The sequence below is a fragment of the Corythoichthys intestinalis genome, chromosome 14 (assembly GCF_030265065.1).
Source record: "Corythoichthys intestinalis isolate RoL2023-P3 chromosome 14, ASM3026506v1, whole genome shotgun sequence".
NCBI lineage: Eukaryota > Metazoa > Chordata > Actinopteri > Syngnathiformes > Syngnathidae > Corythoichthys > Corythoichthys intestinalis.
The window spans coordinates 44,143,630-44,163,985 of record NC_080408.1 but is presented as its reverse complement, the minus strand read 5'-3'; the positions used below and the strand labels follow the sequence as shown (position 1 = coordinate 44,163,985).

At 40.0% G+C, this 20,356-nt stretch overlaps 1 protein-coding gene across 1 annotated transcript in view; it reads left to right on the top strand.

The window, feature by feature from the left end:
- Positions 1 to 739: 739 nt before the first annotated feature.
- Positions 740 to 20,356, top strand: part of scinlb (scinderin like b) — a 50,948-nt gene continuing 31,331 nt past the window's right edge. Inside the window, exons 1-3 of the mRNA XM_057858455.1 lie at positions 740 to 756; positions 6,569 to 6,756; positions 15,459 to 15,613. Of these exons, the coding sequence (XP_057714438.1) occupies positions 6,576 to 6,756; positions 15,459 to 15,613 (336 nt within the window). The 5' untranslated portion in view covers positions 740 to 756; positions 6,569 to 6,575. The remainder of the gene's footprint in view (positions 757 to 6,568; positions 6,757 to 15,458; positions 15,614 to 20,356) is intronic.

Genomic DNA, 20,356 nt, shown 5'->3' with positions numbered 1-20,356 from the left:
GACATGAAAAATAGCTAATACTTTAGGGACGGTATGACGGAATTTTTTTTTTTTTTTTTGCGATTTTGACACCTTGATGTTTTCATACCATGGTATACCTTGAAACTGGTAATCAACACGTCTAGTACTTACTATGTTGTTATCCTTTGTGAAAACATAATGGCCTTGAATAAACATTGTAGTCATGCCTGGCTTTTTCTGTATGTCAATATTTGAAAAACTGAGAAGGCTTTGTCTGACCAAGCAATGATAGCACTTTACAATCCAGTGAGTATGCAGTAATTTAGAATTAAAAGGGGGAAAAAAACGTATCGATACAGTATCGCCAACAGCCGATATCACACTGCGGAGTGTCGGTATCACGATCCAAAAAATGTATCGTTACTTCACGATTTATTAGTATGGCCGAGTCTCTGTCAAGGATATAGGGCCAATTTCCCTGCTTGGCAAACAGGACTTCCTAAGAAAGCAAACAGCCACTAAGCTAAATCACCTTTGCACCCTCCCTCTTTGAACACATTTCAAATCCGGAAAAGAACAGCAAGTCACCATCCCAGTTTATTCAAACCAGACTTCTGTGTGCATGTATTAAAAGAACATCTGGATGTTTATTTAGTTGCTCCTGCTGCTCTCAACCAATCAGAGCGTCGTATTCTCACTGACAACCTCCTCCACTTTTCACTCTTCACAACATACACGCGACTGAATCCCGATCACTCCCACATCTGCAGCCTCAGACAACACTTCATCCTCTAAGTAAGTCTACGCCTCCAAATATTCACTTATTACTCTCCACATAAACATTAAGATGCTTTCCCCCCTCCTCTGCGTGAAGCTTTCACTTGTTAAGACTTTTTCATTCGTTCTTTATTTCCGCACAAGTCATTGAGCAGAGTTAAAAATGTGCATGACAGGAAGCGAAAATCCAAAGAGCGACGTTACGTAACATGCAAAGGAGCAGTCCGTCTGTAATAGTGTAATATCACGCTGATTGGTACTGATTGGTCACCGGAAATCAAAGCAGTATAGATGATGTCACTGTTTAGTCGGTGTGCAATTTTGCGAGCTTGACTAATGTGCAGCGAGAAGGAAATCGTTTTCTATTCCTCAAAATGTTGTCATATTTTACTCAAAAAGTGCTAATTCAATGGCTGATTGAATGTCATGGCTGGAGAGTCGCGTTAACAAATGAAACGCACCTTTTCGGTCGCACCTACGAACTACATTTGCTTTAAAAATATGCCGTTTTTACATTGAGCCCGCATAACTTTGTCAAATTACCATTTATGACACTGAAACTCAGAAAATAGCTCAACAACACTTTTACTGTTAAAACGGCTGTACTTTAAAAAAAAAATTTTTTTTTTTTTAAATAAATTAACTGATTTATTGTCAGTCATGGCGATAGATGTCCCACTCATTTTGAATGAGAATGCCGGTAGCAATCACCAGCGATTTTACCTTAAAAGTGAGCATTTGAATTTCATTACTGGAGTGCCGGGTAAACAAATTAAGCGCACCTTTTGTTTCGTGTCTTTCGCTGCATTGGCGGACCGGAGTTGCTTGAAAAAAATGTACTTTTTTATATTGACCATGACCACACAGTAACTGTCAAATAACCATTTACAACACAAACTCCGTAGATAGATCAACAACCTTTTTACTGTTACAACGGCTTTAATGCTTTTTTCATATACAATATTAATTCATTGCAAGGGTGTAGGCTTGGTCTCAACATTGGTAGGGACGAAATTGCATAACCTGCATGAACACTTTTTGCTAGGGACGGGACATTCATAATGATCAATGAAAAATAAATCTGTATTGAATTATACTAACTTTTATGTGTATTGGTGTAGCCTACACCGCTCAATTCAAACCTTTCTTTTAAAAAAACTACTAAAGAAACATTTTTTACAATTCCATAAAAATGTCTGGATTTTATAAACAAATTTAAATTGCATTATTTGTACATAAATTATATTAACATGCACAATAAATACACGCTTGTTAATCATCTCTTAACTATTCAGGAATTCAAGAAAATAAACATTTGTCTTAAGACCACTCAACATTGTCTAAATAAAGAAATTAAATAGAACTGAACGAACTTCTTTGTCAGGGAATAACAAAAATAGATAAAAATTGAGCTGTACTTCAGGTGAAAAACTACTGCTTTTGTCTACATGCACAGCCAAACTCAACAAAAAAAAATGAACGCTTCTGTCGGCTACTTTAACACCACATAAATAAAACAAAAAGTAAAATTGGGGAGAAAGGGGTAAAACTCTGTTTGCTACATTTATCACAGTTTAATGAACCTAAACAGTAGAAAACACATAAGGAGGTCACTTCTCTCTAAGCAGCTACTAATTCAAGTTTTGCCGGTTATTGTTATTCTCTGATGCAGGTCGGACTTGAAGTTGCAAAATTAGTGGTGTGCTCCCCACTTCCACAACACTGACGTCTTTTTACATTTCTCACAGTGGCTGCTGCTGGCTGGAAAAAAAAGTCTAATATCCCTAATATATAATGTGTATGTGTGCGGGGGGGGGGGGGGGGGGGGGTAAGAAATCAGCCAATCAAATGTGTGTTTAGTAGGGTGAAAAATGGACCTGCACTTTCAGCAAATGAAAAGAACATGTAAGTCTGAGCATAATGAAAATAATTCACCTAATATATAATATATACACCTACAGTGGGGCAAATAAGTATTTAGTCAACCACTAATTGTGCAAGTTCTCCCACTTGAAAATATTTGAGAGGCCTGTAATTGTCAATATGGGTAAACCTCAACCATGAGAGACAGAATCTGAAAAAGAAAAAGAAAAAAAAAGAAAATCACATTGTTTGATTTTTAAAGAATTTATTTGCAAATCAAGGTGGAAAATAAGTATTTGGTCAATACCTAAAGTTCATCTCAATACTTTGTTATGTACCCTTATGTACCCCAAAACATCACTGCTTTAGAGGAGATCTGCATGGAGGAATGGTCCAAAATACCAGCAACAGTGTGTGAAAAGCTTGTGAAGAGCTACAGAAAACGTTGGGCCTCCGTTATTGCCAACAAAGGGCATAACACTGTATATAAGTGAAGTCATTGTATAACGCAAATACTGTAAGGATGCTTAAAGTTGGTGGGGACAATTTGAGCATCCTGAAAAGTTGGTGGTGGTTTGTCGCTACTGTCCCAATGCAAACATACGCCCTTGCAAGTAACCATTTATAACACAAACTCCGTAGTTAGAGCAACCTTTTTACTGTTACAACGGCTTTAATGCTTTTTCCTGTACAGTATTAATTCAGTGGTTGCCCTTAATGTCAATCGACGTCCAATCTATTTTGAATGGGAGGGGCTGATCGTTCGATTGCCCTCCCATTTATAATGGATTGAACGTCTATTGACGTCAATGGCACTGAAGCACCAAGAACACATTAATAATTGAGTTTTAATGCAGTTCTTTGTAAACCAAGATGAGTGCTTACATTGATGAAATCTCTTCCGAGCCTTTTCCGGCATCTGTAACCTGAGCTGTTCAATAAAAACAACACAGATGCATTAGCAGTGCTCAATAAAAATAATATTAAACTATTTGCAACTCTATGAGCGTGAGAGTTTTAGCTCGCACAAAAAGTGGACATGGAGAGTTTTAGGTGTCTATGTTGTTTAAAAAAAAAAAAACAGTTTTATGATAATCCAGCGGCCTTCAAAAATTTGTAATCTGTCTCGTGTAATCGGGGGAAGCAATAATCTGCCATAATCCTGCATCTTTGGCAGTGTGACAGATAACAGTGTTTTTACAGCATGTGTGTGGGGAAAATTGGACATGCCAAAATAAATGCTTGTTAAAATTGTGCGATCGCATGTCCAATTGAATTGAATATCATACACATCGATGTTTTTGTCTTAAATTTTCGTCAGGAATTCCTTGTAAAAAATTTTTTTTTTAAAAACGAGTCCATTAAACAAGAAGTCATAACTGAGAGCTGACGAGTTCCATGCTTTAAGACTAGTTTTTCAGGTTTCAAGCAAACAGTAGTCCTACAAACATGGGAAAAATCTGCAGTTGGCAACTTAACATGGGAATTTATTGGAATTCATGGGAATGAGTTAGGAATTTTGAATGATTTCATGCATTTAAGGCATGAATTTCTTTAAAAATCTGAGCAATTGCTTAGGAGGTTGTTTTATTTTTATAAAAAAACAAAATGGAGATACATTTAATCTATTGCAATATATTTGTACAATTCAGATATGTGAAACAATATTCATTCATACAATCAGGGTTTCTGCCAGAAAATTTGCTTGGATATAAAAAAGCCAATCATGGTTTTTTTGAAAACTAAAAAAATATATATATTGACAGGAATTTGAAAAAGATGACTATTGTGTTATTATAAGTCATTTATTTACAATACTTATACTCAGGCAAAAAGACACAATTTTAACAAAAAAACAATGCAATTGATCCCAATGGTAGAGAGCTGGGATAGGTTTGTTCACATATTGACCATAACATGTCGGGAATAGCGCTTTCAAACATAATGCTTTTATAGACAAGAAAATATGTATAAAATATATTCCAACGTTAATGTTTAACTTATACAATGTACAATATATTTCTTAAGTACAGTGTAGTTGTAGTCAACCATTGAAGAAAAATACATCTACAGTGTACAGTGGGGCAAATAAGTATTTAGTCAACCACCAATTGTGCAAGTTCTCCTACTTGAAATGATTAGAGAGGCCTGTAATTGTCAACATGGGTAAACCTCAACCATGAAAGACAGAATGTGGAAGAAAAACAGAAAATCACATTGATTGATTTTTAAAGAATGTATTTCCAAATTAGAATGGAAAATAAGTATTTGGTCACCTACAAACGAGCAAGATTTCTGGCTGTCAGAGGGGTCTAACTTCTTCTAACGAGGTTTAACGAGGCTCAACTCGTTGCCTGTATTATTGGCAACTGTTTTATCGGTATAAAAGCCACCTGTCCACAATCTCAGTCAGTCACACTCCAAACTCCACTATGGCCAAGACCAAAGAGCTGTCGAAGGACACCAGAGACAAAATTGTAGACCTGCACCAGAACGGTGAGCAAAAATCCCAGAACCACACGGGGGCGACCTAGTGAATGACCTACAGAGAGCTGGGACCACAGTAACGAAGGCTACTATCAGTAACACAATGCGCCGCCAGGGACTCAAATCCTGCACTGCCAAACGTGTCCCCCTGCTGAAGCCAGTACACGTCCAGGCCTGTCTGCGGTTCGCTAGAGAGCATTTGAATGATCCAGAAGAGGACTGGGAGAATGTGTTATGGTCAGATGAAACCAAAATAGAACTTTTTGGTAGAAACACAGGTTCTCGTGTTTGGAGGAAAAAGAATACTGAACTGTGCCATACCCACTGGGAAGCATGGGGGTGGAAACATCATGCTTTGGGGCTGTTTTTCTGCACAGGGACCAGGACGACTGATCTGTATAAAGGAAAGAATGAATGGGCCATGTGTCGAGAGATTTTGAGTGAAAATCTCCTTCTATCAGCAAGGGCATTGAAGAAGATGAGACGTGGCTGGGTCTTTCAGCATGACAATGATCCCAAACACACAGCCAGGGCAGCAAAAGAGTGGCTTCGTAAGAAGCATTTCAAGGTCCTGGAGTGGCCTAGCCAGTCTCCAGATCTCACCCCCATAGAAAATCTGTGGGGGGAGTTGAAAGTCCGTGTTGCCCAACGACAGTCCCAAAACATCACTGCTCTAGAGGAGATCTGCAAGGAAGAATGGGCCAAAATACCAGCAACAGTGTGTGAAAAGCTTGTGAAGAGTTACAGAAAACGCTTGGCCTCCGTTATTGCCAACAAAGCGTACATAACAAAGTATTGAGATGAACTTTTGGTATTGACCAAATATTTATTTTCCACCATGATTTGCAAATAAATGTTTTAAAAATCAAACGATGTGATTTTCTGGGTTTTTTCTCCTCATTCTGTCTCTCATGGTTGAGGTTTACCCATGTTAACAATTACAGGCCTCTATAATATTTTCAAGTGGGATAACTTTTTGTGGTTGACTAAATACTCATTTGCCCCACTGTATATTGATTTTTTACACAATCTTTTTCTAAAAGCTGGCAGTGAATTATCCTATTTGCATTACCGCTGATGTCGATAGATGACCAAATAGTACTAGGCGATATGGTCTAAAAGGAATATTTTGATATTTTTTTCCCTGTATGTATTTATCAAATTTAGTATCTCATTAAAATTAATACTCAAAGAATATAACCTTAGTCTTGTTTTTAAAAGTATTCACAGAGTAGATGTTATGGTAGTTTGTAAAAGAAGAAGAAAATATATTTTATAATTTTAAAACACACATCGACGGCAATAGACGTCCGATCCAATTGAAGGAGTTACTGAACAGTTAGGCTTACTAACTGTTGTGTATTCTGTCCATTGTTGGCTCCATTCATCCCTTTTTGCTTTAATTTGGTTAGCAAGTATGTTTCTGCAGCTCATGTTTGCAATGCAAAATCTATCCTGCTTTGTCTGCCTGCTGCGTTAGAGCCATCATGGTGTCCCATAAGGAGTTCGCAACTGCAGGAAAACAGCCGGGCCTGCAGGTGTGGCGCATCGAGAATTTGGACCTGAAGCCCGTTCCCAAGGCGCTGCATGGAAACTTCTACACCGGAGATGCCTATTTGCTGCTCTTTACCACCTCTGCGCCCTCGTATAACATACACATGTGGTTGGGTAAGACAAGGACGCAATGTAACACACAAAATGTTTAAACTTTGGTGTTGTGTTTGTTTGTTTTTAAGCTACAGAGGGCAAGCGCCTTCCCGGAAAATATTTGGTATTTTCTTAAAGTGCCTATGACATGATAAAAAAAAGTCTTAAATAGCATTATTATGTAAATTAGAATCATATTTTGAGACGATTTGACTATATACAACAATTTGGTTGCGCAGATGACGAGAAATTTGTCTTTTAATCTGCCGTTTAGCCCCTGCCTGTCATTATGGCGCTCTAGCGTCCCCAACAGGAGGATGACGGCGGCAGGGTCATGGTTTCATCTGATTTAGAATTCAGCCAATTGAGGGGGAATTATTCTGAACGAGGAAAATGTGACGAAGAGAGCCGCAAAATGTGATTGTTTCAATCTCTCCCTACCCAATATTTTTACAGGATATTCTTTTTATGGAAGTGTTTTTCCCCAATTGCTAAATAAATGCTATGTTCATGACAAATAAGTCTTGTGCTAAATGGAAAATGAAATATTAAAAATGCATTTATTCAGTACAACATATCAAAATGACTCCATAATGGTCAAAACTGTCCAATTCTTGCAACCTTAGGACATCGGAGTTTAGTCAGGCTTTTGTCATTTCCCTGCCCTGGCTTCGGAGAGCGTAAACATACCAGGAGGTTTGACAGCTAGCCGACATGCTAACCCGAACCGAGTAATGTTTCAAAGTCTTATTCTCGCCTTTCGAAGCGAAAAATCACACAAAACTACCTTGGATCATGTCACACGGCGGCGGGGTTGTTGATTTTCTTTGCCGAACGGCACCCGCCCGGCAGCAAGCAAGGTACAGCTCATCGTTCCCCTGCTGCGGGCAGGAGAGCTCGTTTGCCGGGAAAGCAGTTGGAGAATGACCGGCGGACAAACCGGCCGACGACAGAGGAGCGCATAGCTGCCACATGTTCAACAAGAATATGGCGTAAATTAAAGCTTAACTACACGGCGAAGACATAAACAGTGAGAGAGCGGCGTGCAGTTGTTGTGCAGCTAACATGGCAGGATGTGTCTGAGAAGAACTTTTGTACATGTCCGTACATGATCAAACGTAAGTAAATAGTCCTTTATTTAAAGAAAGTTTGTAGTGTTTACTTTGTAATTGTGGCCATTTTTAACACAAAGTTGCAATTTCAGATGGAGTGGAAAATTTGACAGAACACCGGGCACACAAAGAGGGCAATAAGCCGAGTGTAGTGCTTTCCCGGCGGGCACGCGAAGGACCGTGGGGGGGGGTGCGACAAGCCGCTGGTCGTCAGCCGAGAGTCACACATTTTCATGCCGCGGGATTCAAAAATTAAATAAATAAAACGATCGCTTCCACACACATCCAAGCGGAATTATGAAATTAACATGCATTTTGGTGTCATCGGCACTTTAAGGCATCTTTAGTATGTTCTGCCTGTATGCATCTAAACAAAACAAGTTGAAAGCGCACCGTAGTACTTTGGGTGTCAAATTCGCCTCTTGTAGATGTTTCGCCAGTGTAGCACAAATTTTGGCAGAACACCGGTTTTGTCCTACTCTACTCTCGTCTCGTCTCATCTCATCCAGTCTTTCATGTTCATTTTGCTTTTGCTGCTCCTTTTGTAAAATATCGCCAGTGCTGTCATGCTCATTAACGCTCTTCTCGGGTTCAAATTGAAAGGGCTGAACAGATGACATGTTTATGTCGCTAAAATCGTGCTCTCGAAGCCTGGCAGCATAGTCCAATGATGTCACCGCCCTGTGACATCGACAACAGTGGCGACCTACTACTTGAACTAATTTTTACAAATTGTAAAAAAACGAAAACATCAAGAGGGGTTTTAATATGAAATTATTTTAACTCATACTACAATTTATCTTTTAAGTCTTTCTATCCATGATTCCCGTTAACAGATTAAACACTTATTTAATACTATAAAATTAAAAGTGTACAATGTTTTCAATATACAATGTCAAGTTACAATAATTAAACTGGCACATTTCTTAATACACTAACCATTTTTTAATAAAATAAATACAAACTAACATTTTAATTTTACTATGTTAATTTACAATAAATGAACTCGTGCATTATTTAAAGGATTAACTCATTATTTAATAAAAATGAATTAAAAGTTATTTTATTTTACCAATTTCATTTACAGTACATTAACCAATTGTTTTCTTTTAAAAAAATAAAATAACATCTTGTTTAACTGATTTTCGTGAGAAAATAGCATGTTGCTTGTGCTGCTGCAATATACAGAAACCTCAGGTTTTCATCACGCAGCTGCTGCACTTTGAAAAAACTTTTTTTTTTTTTCAAAACAGGATGACTGTTAAGAAATTCTTGACAGCAACTTTTGCAAGTACAAAGGAGAGCTAATTTATTTATTTTTATTTCATTATTTATCTATTGCTTGTTTGCATGTAGTTTTTGCTTATCTGATATTCACAAATACTAAACTCAATTTTTCAGACAATACTGTAAATCGCGTTTTATGTTTCATAGTTTGGCAGGAGGTGGGATTTATCCTCCAAAACGACTTTTGTGTAATATTATTAAAAGGACGACCCAAGCAAAATGACATTGTGTTTCTTTATTGTGGTACTCATAAGGCAGTGAGGGAAGATTTATACTTTTCATTTTGTAAACAGAAGCGCAGGCTAACATATAGTAGTACATCTTAACCAACGAAAAATAGCTGGTCATTAACTCAAATGTCATGCACAATCACAAGGTCATAACAAAACTAAATTATTACATAACAAACAAAAAAGCATAACTAGAAAGTCATGAAACAAGTGGAAGAATAATCAAATAATTTGCACAGAACATTAAGCATTGAACGTTATTTACTTCCCACAATGCATGCAATACTGTTACACTAGCAAAGGTTAATGGGTAATTTTTGGAGCACCGTCACTGAGAGATGTGTATTTCGCAATGAAGTTCTTGAGTGCAGTCTTCATTCAAGTGAGCTGTTTTTGGACTCTTGTGATTTATGATACTCAAGACTATTGTGTGAATGTAAACAGTGTTGTTATTGTCAACGAACACGATGACGATATAACAAGCTAAAACATGTTCAGGGGGGCTTTAAACACAAGGAGACGGACGCCAGTTTTTGTCTGACGAGACAAGAATGAGACAAAAATGTGCAATCGTTTCTGTCAAATGTTCACAATTTACACATTTTCTGTGTAGTTAGCCTGCATCTTAGCAGTCACTGGTTATGTCACTCGTAACTCGTCTCTATGCAGGCTTGCACACACGGTAAGATTTGTTTTCCTGGCCAGAGAGAATATGCTATGTTACTTTAGTCTTTAAAGGTCTGTGCTGAGTGATCATCACACACTAAATGTAACTTGTAACGTTAGCATAGCGTTCACGTTACCATTAGGCTAATGCTAACTACGAGCATCCTCTTAAACTCGGAATTTTTTTTTCCACATACAGTTCTTTGCATCCAGGTTGGTATAATCAATTGAAAATAATGTACCGGTACTATTTTCCTGCAAAGTGTGTATAATTTTCTAATGTTCCTGATATCATATTTTAGGAAAAGAGAACAATTGTGGCTTATTAGAGCCTACAAGTCTTTAAGTCCGAGGTTCCCTTTAACACTCATATCGCAGCCTTTTCTGCAAATCACCAGTAGCAATTGACTTCTGCTGAGACTTGAGCGTTACATAACACAAGTGGCTCTGCGTGCAGACAGCATCAATGCCGAAACATTCCTCCAGCATTACAGCTGCGAAGATGGAAAAGTTGCAGGGCTTTGTGAAAATCCACACTTCCTTCTTTACGTTCTCGCTTTTGTTTCTCTGTACACGCAAACAAACCATGACATACGAGTGACATCTGGTCATGACAGGATTTTTTTCTAGTCACAGTGGGAATAGCCCTATAGGCCACAAGAGACAGGAACCAGCTTGGACATGTTTGCAAGTGCTGTTCCCACCAGTAGAATTGGGAACGTTCTGACTTAGGAATTTGGAATGCTGTGGGTTTATGGAAAAGTTTGATTTCGTGATTTATCCAGCAGCTGTGGTTGGACTGAGTCAGTGTCTCCATATGCGACTCAGAAATGTCGTGAGGACATATTATGTTGGCCAACTATTCAACTATTAAGTATTCAACTAATTTCGCTGCCACTGACAGTGTTGTCTTTTTGCAGCCATTTTAATTTTCATCTTAGTCTTTGTCTTTTAGACGATATTACTTATTAGTCATGCTTTAGTCATCTGAAAAGGTGTTCGTCTTCATCTAGTTTTTGTTGATGAAACTCAAGACTAATTTGGTCTTGTTTTAGTTGACGTTTACTAAAAATGTTTTTCGTCTGTAAAATAAAAAGCAATACTCCAAAAATAAATAAATGGAAAAAATAAAGGTTTCCAACTACTTTGAATGAAAAGTGACAGACAAGCACATATTGTAGCGTCTACAAGGACAATGCCAACTTGGTGATTATACACACTCAGCAGGAAAACAATACATTATTTTCATTTAATTATACTCAACTGGACGGCACGAACTGTATAGCCCAGACATGTCCAAAGTCCGGCCCGGAGGCCAAATGCGGCCCGTGGTCAAATTTTATCCGGCCCCCAGCCTCTGTCATAAAATCGATAACGTCTGGCCAGCACACAGACTTAATAAATTGGTCAGCAATACTGCTAGCAGCATATGAAGTAGCTTACACACTAAATGCTGCTCCTCATTTACCCACTAAAAGGCAGCAGCACTGTAAGCAACATTACCCCTTGTGACCCTCTACTTCCAATTTTCTAAAATGGCGACAATCAACAAAAAAAGTTGACTGCGACGGCCGGCGCTTCAAGGATAGATGGAAATTGGACTATTTCTTCACTAAAGAAGACACGCAACACCTGTGTCTGCCTCATTTGCAGAGACAGTCGCTGTTTTTAAAGACTTCAATGTGAGGCGATATTACCAAACAAGACATGCGGACATGTACAACAAGATACGCAGCGAGAAATTGAAGCTACCGGTAGTTTAATTTCACAGCAGCAGTATTTCGCAAGAGCCTGAGAGTCAAAAGAGAACGGCACAAAGGCTAGATGTGAGATTGTTGAAATTATTAATTAAAAAGAATATTAAAGCAAATGTGACACACAGAATGGTTTGCTAAAATTTGCTTAAATATATTGTTCTATGTAAAGGACGTCAGCAAAGGTCGGCCCCCCAGATTTTTACCACACCAAATCTGGCCCCTTTGCAAAAAGTTTGGACGCCCCTGGTATAGCCCCTTTCAAATACAGCAAAACACTGTTTATATCCCAGGATTTAAACAGGCTGGCCTTGTATGTGAAAGCAATTTCACAGGTCGACTGACATGGAGATTTACGCGGACATTTAATGGTTGGGATGAAGTTCAGCACCTCCAAATCCAAGACCATGGTCTTCAGTCGGAAAAGGGTGGAGTGCCCTCTCCGGGTCGGGGATGAGATCCTGCCCCAAGTGGAGGAGTTCAAGTATCTTGGGGTCTTGTTCACGAGTGAGGGTAGAAGGGAGCGGGAGATCAACAGGCAGATCGATGAAGTGTCTGCAGTAATGCGGACTCTGCACCGTAGTGGTGAAGAAGGAGCTGAGCTGAAAGGCGAAGCTCTCGATTTACCAGTTGATCTACGTTCCTACCCTCACCTATGGTCATGAGCTGTGGGTCGTGACCGAAAGAACAAGATCCTGGATACAAGCGGCCGAAATGAGTTTCCTCAGCAGAGTGTCCGGACTCTCCCTTAGAGATAGGGTGTGAAGCTCGGTTATTTGGGAGGGACTCTGCATCGAGCTGCTACTCCTCCGCGTTGAGAGGAGCCAGCTGAGGTGGCCCGGGCATCTGGTTCAGATGCCACCTGGACGCCTCCCTGGAGAGGTGTCCCACCGGCGGGAGGCCCCGGGGACGACCCAGGACACACTGGAGAGACCATGTCTCTCGGCTGGCCTGGGAACGCCTTGGGATCGCGGCGGAGGAGCTGGTTGAAGTGACTGGGGAGAGGGAAATCTGGGCTTCCCTGTTAAAGCTGCTTCCGCTGCGACCCAACCCGGGAGCAAGTGGAAGATGATCGATGGATGGATGGCATTTAACAGGTCGCATCTTAGTATAATGTCCGGGACTTTCTCGGGACGAGGCATATGTGAAAGCAAGCGTTAAATTCCTGGGTCACAGCACGATGGCATAAATATCATAGCCGATCGACTTCCTCTTTCTTTGCAGTAAGACAAAAAGCGGCAAACAAACATTGCAATTATCAACATAGCAAGCTGGAAATAGCTAAATTAAACTGAAAACATAAGGAAATTAAATTGCTACTGGATAGAAGAGCCAAGGAAGAGAGTCCATCGTCCCTTTTTGGAAATGTATGGTTTATTTTGTTGCCGATGTTAGGGTCCGCAACTGCGGAAACAAGGTTGTACCTCAAAGTAGAAAACAACACAGGGATGCGTTCAAGGGTTTATTGAATACAAACAAAAATACACGCGATCGCGGAAAAGGGGGAATAACACAATGGGTCCTTGAAAGTAGGTTGACGGGGATCAATAATACTAACATAAGCCGTAGGCAGAAAGACGATAAGATAACAAAACAAATACACTCAAATACCAGGGGATTTCAAAACAAGGGCTGCAGACGAACAAGTTAGCAAATGCGCGAAATTCCTGAGTACAAGGTATCGAATGGCACCCAGCAAGTTGAAATCTCGGCACCCTTCTCTTGGATCGCTGGGCTTAAATACAGTCTTGATGAGCTTGAATTGGGTCCGGTTACGATGTCAGGAACGCTCCCACAACTGCCTCTGTAACAAAACACGATTTGACCAACATTGTGACAGCCGATGCCAAATAAAAATGACATAATGGCCGGGTTATAAAATTGCGCCAGCAGCCCTCCCTGAATCGAGAGCGCCAGTGGGCAACACGGGACATGTCTGTGAAAGTGTCCAACCCACGTCATTCCCGGGATTTCTCTACATGTGTGAAAGCAATGATGCGAGTATGTAAATCCCGCATCACCTTACACGGGAATTTACTAGGATATGTTTATGAAAGGGGCTTTATAAAAAAGCCTAATGCTAACGCGAATGCTATGCTAATGCTACAAGTACCATTTACTGTGTGATGATCACTCAGCACAGACCTTTAATGGCAAAAACAACATTGCATATTCTCTCTGGTCAAGATAAGAAAAAAAATCTTATTTTGTGTGCAAGCCTTGAGAGCAGGGGTTAGTTTGTGCCGGATCCTGCCGGAACAAGATCCGGCACCTCTTGATTTTGGCCTCCTTGTGTTCCGGGACTCTCTTTTTATTTCATAAAAATTTAACGTTATTTGAAAGAGTCGGATATTTGTTTATGCACCGAAAAGCGGGACCAACAAATCACAACCCTGACATAAAAAAAAAAGGACATTAAAAAAAAAACTGGGAAATTTGCGGCATCTGGGGAGCAAGCAGCCAGAATCAAACGGGATTTCAACATACCAAAAAGACAGTGGCATTTACTGTCTTTTTTCAAAAAGAAGGAAGATGGTTCAAAACGAGTCAGAAAAGCAACAACCGGCGATGAGGGCAGCGATCATGCTAACTGGGTGCAGCAGCTACCCAGGTTCACAGACAGCCAGCTAAGCCGGGACAGGAGGCTGCTACAATGGCAGCAGCTGGTCAGGTTCAGCGCCACCCGGAGTGGGGGCTAGCTACAGCGCCAGAAGTCAGCCAGGTGGAGCACCAACAGCCGGAGCAACAAGCCAGTACCCTTATGAGAAATTCGGGTTTGGGCTGCACAATTTGTAAGGCGATGGGAACTATGGGGCCAGAGAAGATGGGGGAGGGATGAAACTCGCAAAAGAATGGATTTGTGTTTTTTATTGCAATCTCTGATTTTTTTTGTATGTTTTACAAGTTAGACCTGTTGACTAGAAACTAATTGCTCACTGTGTACTGTGTACTCTGCAGAGTATAGCCTGAATAATTGTAAATTGTTGTCATAACATTTATACCATGGATATTATCTGAAATTGAGGCTTGTAAGTCCCACAGCATGGCAAGTGGGTATTTGCGTGTTGTTTTCAGCACCATATTCTGCGTATGTTCCGGGACCTGTGCCCATCTTGTCCTCGTCATCCCTGCGCTGTGTTATGTACTTTACATTCCAGTACTTTATGATTTACAAATTAATCACTGCTTAAGAGTAAGAGGGCATTGGCGAGTTGGGGCTGGGGGGGTTTAGGGGCGCAGCACGTCACATGAGTGACACAACCAGACACTGCTATAATGCAGGTTAACTACACATAAAATGTCACACATTGTGAACATGTGACGGAAACTTATGCGCATTGTCATCTCATTCTCATCTCGTCAGACGAAATCTAGCATTAGACATGTTATGTTTTAGTCACGTTTTTAGCTCGCTATCGTCTCGTCATTGTCACGAAAAAAAAATTGTTCGTTGATGAAATGTTTTTGTTATAATCATCGTTGATGAAATCAACACTGGGTACAAGATGTCCAATCCATTTCAACTTGGAGGGGCGGACAAACGCTGGTTCATTAAAAAATAATCAATATATTCCATTGCGGCAGCCCACCATGTTCAAATAGTTTGAACGTCTATCACCGTCAGTGGGTGCCAATGAGTTAAGTCACAAAGGACGGCTGTGTTTTGCTCCCAGGTGATGAGTGCTCTCAGGATGAAAGCGGCGCGGCCGCCATCTTCGCCATGCAGTTGGATGACTTCTTGGGTGGAGGGCCGGTGCAGTTCCGAGAGCTGCAGAGGAGCGAATCCAACACCTTCCTAGGTTACTTCAAGTCGGGCGTCACGTACAAGGTGAGCTCCACAGTTATCTGCTGTTTTCCACTGAGTCGTATGTCTTCTGCCGGAATCTTTGTCTTTGAGTACCTCATCAGTTTCAGCGATGCAGAGGCGAACCATTAAAAAAATCATTTTTATTGCACAATTTCAATAGTTATAGATCTCTGAGAGTCTTGATCATTGATTTTTGAATACTCTTCGACAAGATTCAATCATTTAACAAGTGAACAACTTTAATTACAATTTGTGAGTGTGAAACTATCCGCAGTCGGGCATGGGCATTAAATTAGTTTAAAGCATTAAATGAGATTTGCAGATACCTTTAGAAAGGGTGTTGCATCTTCAACACTCAAATTTGCCTCTATGGTTTAATGATTGTCAGTTCCAAGCGCTGATGAGTCTGAAGTTCACACGCAAATTCCCCTCTTTCAATATTTCCATGCCAGGGTGTGTCTGCGTCCAAGCCGCGGTTGCTAACATTTTCTTGCTGCCCCATCTGTTTCTTGTTGCCTCAGCTTCCTCCTCTAGCATTTTGGCTATAATTATTCAGCGGGGTATTTGTTTTCTCTCTGCAGAAACGTTGGTCAAAACCGCAGTCAGCTATGATGTTATGTAATGACATTTATATATTGCTATTAACTCAGTCACTGCCATTGACAGCGACAGAATGCACGTCTGTCGCGTCAAAAACAGCATATGAGTTAAAATGTGAAATCTTGAGATGAAATGTCTAAAAAAAAAATCAATCTGCTTGGTTTTTGTGAAAAATCTTAAAAAGTTAGTACAGTAAGTTCTTATTGACATTTTATTAGTAGTAACTTGAAGATGCACTTTCTGGAGAAAATGCAAGGGGATGCTTTGCTCTCACTTCCTGCAGATATTTGGTCACTTCCTATTAATTTAGGGGTATTTTCGTGTCACTCCCTTTTTAACTTATTGGCTGCCATTGACGGTGCTAGATATACAAACCATTTATAATAGACTAAATTTAGATTTAAACCCAGTCAAAATGGATTGGATGTCTCTCGCCGTCAATGACAGCCAATGAGTGCCCTATAAAGACTAAAAATGTTCTAAAGTGTTTTATTTGTGTGATTTTTTTGTGGGTGGCGTTTCTTTTTTGACTGTTTTGCAATCCCCCCGGATCACAATTTTTTATGTTTTCCTCAGTTTTCCCTTTTTTGCGTTTACCATAATTTTGCTATTTATTTGCTGTTATAGATTTTCAAGATTTTTCTTGAGTTTTTTTGCATTGATAAATTTTATGGCATTTAATTTGTCACTTCCTGTAGATTCTGAGGCTTTTTCTATTTTGAAAAGGGGAAGGCCTTGATAAGCCTCAGCTTCTGCCCTCTGCTTTTGCACATACAGTGGTATGAAAAAGTATCCGAAACTTTTGGAATTTGTCAAAATCACACAGATGAAAATACAGTGTCCGCTTTAACTAAAACCACCCAAACATTTATTGGTTTTCATATTCATATTCATTTCATATTCATATTCATATTTCATATTTTAATGGGATAGCATGCAAACAATAACAGAAAGGGGAAAAATAAGTAGTAAGTCTGCCTAAGGAGACTTAAAGAGCAATTGAAACCAATTTTTACCAAAAATTTTTAGGTCAGTTGTGTGCCCCATCTCTCATGAGTGGTTTAAAGAGCATATGACACCAGAAAAAAAGTCTTAAATGGCATTATTATGTGAATTAGAATCATATTTTGAGACGATTCGACTATATACAACAATTTAGCAAAGCGCAGATGACGAGAAATTAGTCTTTTAATCTGCCGGTTAGCCACGCCTACCATTATAGGGCTTTAGCGTCCCCAACAGGTGGATGACGTCAGCGGTAGACTAGGCTCATCGGTTTTACTATTCAGCCCATTGAGGGGGAATTGTTCAGAACGAGGAAAACGCGACGAAGAGAGCCGCAAAATGTCATTGTTTCAGTCTCTCTACTCCCAATATTTTTACAGGATATTCTTTTTATCCAAGTATTTTTCCCCAATAGCTATATAAATGGCTTGAGAAGGACCAGTCAGCCCGTCGAGGGGGAACTATTCACAATGAGGAAAACGCGACGAAGAGAGCGGCAAAATGTCATTGTTTCTGTCTCTTTACTTCAATATTTTTACAGGATATTCTTTTTACCCAAGTACTTTCCCCAATTGCTAAATAAATGGCATGGTCATGACAAATAACAATCTTGTGCTAAATGGAATATAAAATAATAAAAATCCATTTATTCAAGACGAAATGGCAAAATTACTCCATAATGGTCAAAACAGTCGACTTCACCTTTACTGTCACACCTCCCGAACGATATTTTATGACACCTAAATCGGACATATGTAATTTCCCTTCCCCGGCTTCGGAGAATGTAAACAGACCAGAAGGAGTGACAGCTAGCCGACATGCTAACCCGAACCGAGGGATGTTTCAAAGTCTTCGAAGTGGAAAATCACACATAACTAGCCTGGATTATTTGACATGACGACCCGGTTGTCGAGTTGCTTTGCGGATCGGCAAACCGCCCGGCGGAGAGCAATTTACAGTTCGTTCCCTGGAGGAGGGTGGCTGGAGTTGTTGTGTAGCTAACGTGCTAACAGCTAACTGCTAATGAGCAAGAGGATAGCTTTTTACATGCCTATCAATGATCAAACGTAAGTAGTCCTTTATTTAAAGGAATTTTATAGTGTTTACTTTGTAATCACTGTATTCGTATTTGACATAATACAAAACAAGATGTTTACTCACTTCCTTGTAAGTCCAATGGTCCCACAGTAAATATCCATGGTGAATGGGAACCTTTTGAAACTCCAAAAAGGCGCATACGCCTCTCCCGCATACAGAATGATTTTTCTGCAGCCGTTTGGCTGGCGTGATGCAAAAAATAAAAGTATTAATCCGCAAAATCAGCTGAATCCTTCGTCCTCATACACAACAGTACACTGTATAGTGAAGAGAACGTCTTCTACCGTGCACGTCACAGCGCCCTCCTCCTCAATGCAAGACCGAAGCCGGAAGTCACTCATTTTCATGGCGCGGGATTCAAAAAACTAAATAAATATAGCGATCGCTTCCACACACATCCAAGCGGTCCATATCATTCAGGGGCATAAAATACCGCGTGTATTATGAAATAAACATGCTTTTTCGTGTCACAGGCACTTTAAAGCTGCGCTGTCCACTGTAAAACACACGCCTGGTAAAAGTTGTTTTGATGGGAAGCATTGTCTGATGTGCATAATGGCTCAGTCAAAAGAGCTGTCTGAAGACCTGCGATCAAGGATTTTTCATTTGTATAATGCTGGGAAAGGATACAAAACCATCTCTAAAAGTCTGGATGTTCATCAATCGACAGTCAGAGAAGTTGTCTACAAATGGAGAGAGTTTGGCACTGTTGCTTCTCTCCCAAGGAGTGGCCGTCCACCAAAGATGACGCCAAGAGTTCAATGCAGAGTACTCAGAGGGGTAAAAAAGAATCCAAGAGTGTCTGCTTAAGACCAACAGAAATGACTGGCACAATCCAAGATCTCTGTGCAAACATCAACTATGTGTAAAAATATGGCCAAGAATGGTGTTCATGGGAGGACTCCACGGAGGAAGCCACTGCTGTCTAAAAAAAACATTGTTGCTTGTTTGATGTCGCAAAAAGGCACATGGACACTCCACAGAAGTTTTGACAAAATATTTTGTGGACTGATGAAACCAAAGTTGAATTGTTTGAGAGTAACACACAACGTCATGTGTGAAGGAAAAATGGAACAGCTCACCAACATCAATACCTCATCCCCACCGTGAAGCATGGTGGAGGGAGCACCATGATTTGGGGCTGTTTTCTGCCTCAGGGCCTGGACAAATTGCAATCATTAATGGAAGAATTAATTCAAAAGTTTATCAGGATGTTTTGCAGGAAAACCTGAGGCTGTCTGTCAGAAAGATGAAGCTAAAAAGAGGATGGATGCTGCAACAAGACAATGATCCAAAACACAGACGTAAATCAACTTCAAATTGTTTCAGAAGAACAAAATACACGTTCTGGAGTGGCCAAGTCAAAGTCCAGACGTGAAACCCATTGAAATGCTGTGGCATGACCTAAAGACAGCGATTCATACCAAACCTCCCAGGAATCTGACTGAACAACAGCAGTTTTGTAGGCCAAGATTAGTCCTGATTGATGTGCCAGACTGATCTGCAGCTAAAGGAAGTGTCTGGTTGAAGTTATTGCTGCCAAAGGGGGGGGGGGGGGGGGGGCACACAATATTAAATGTGATGGTTCTCTTATTTATTTTTCTCCCTTCTGTCATTGTTTGCATACTAGCCGCATTAAAATATGAAAACCTATACATTTTTGGGGTTAAAGCAGACATCTGTTCATCTGTGTGATTTTGACAAAGATCAGATCACATTTGATGGTGATTTTATGCAGAAATGTGAGAAATTCCAAAAGGTTCAGATACTTTTCATACCACTGTATCTGTTCATAATATTGTGTGGAAATGCCTGTATACTTTTTCATGTCTAAAGATGTACAACTAAGCCTGTCGTAATTTGCAAGAAGTCAATTTATCGCACCGTAAATAAAAAGGAGGGCTGTAATTTTTCCGGTTGCGTGCATGCGTGCATACATTTATGCGTGCATATGTTTGAGTATGCTTCATGCACTCGGCAAACGTCCGTGTTGATTTCATATAAAACTTCAGTTCCTTTCACAGATGTTTATTGGTCATCAACACGCCGTAGAATTAAAGT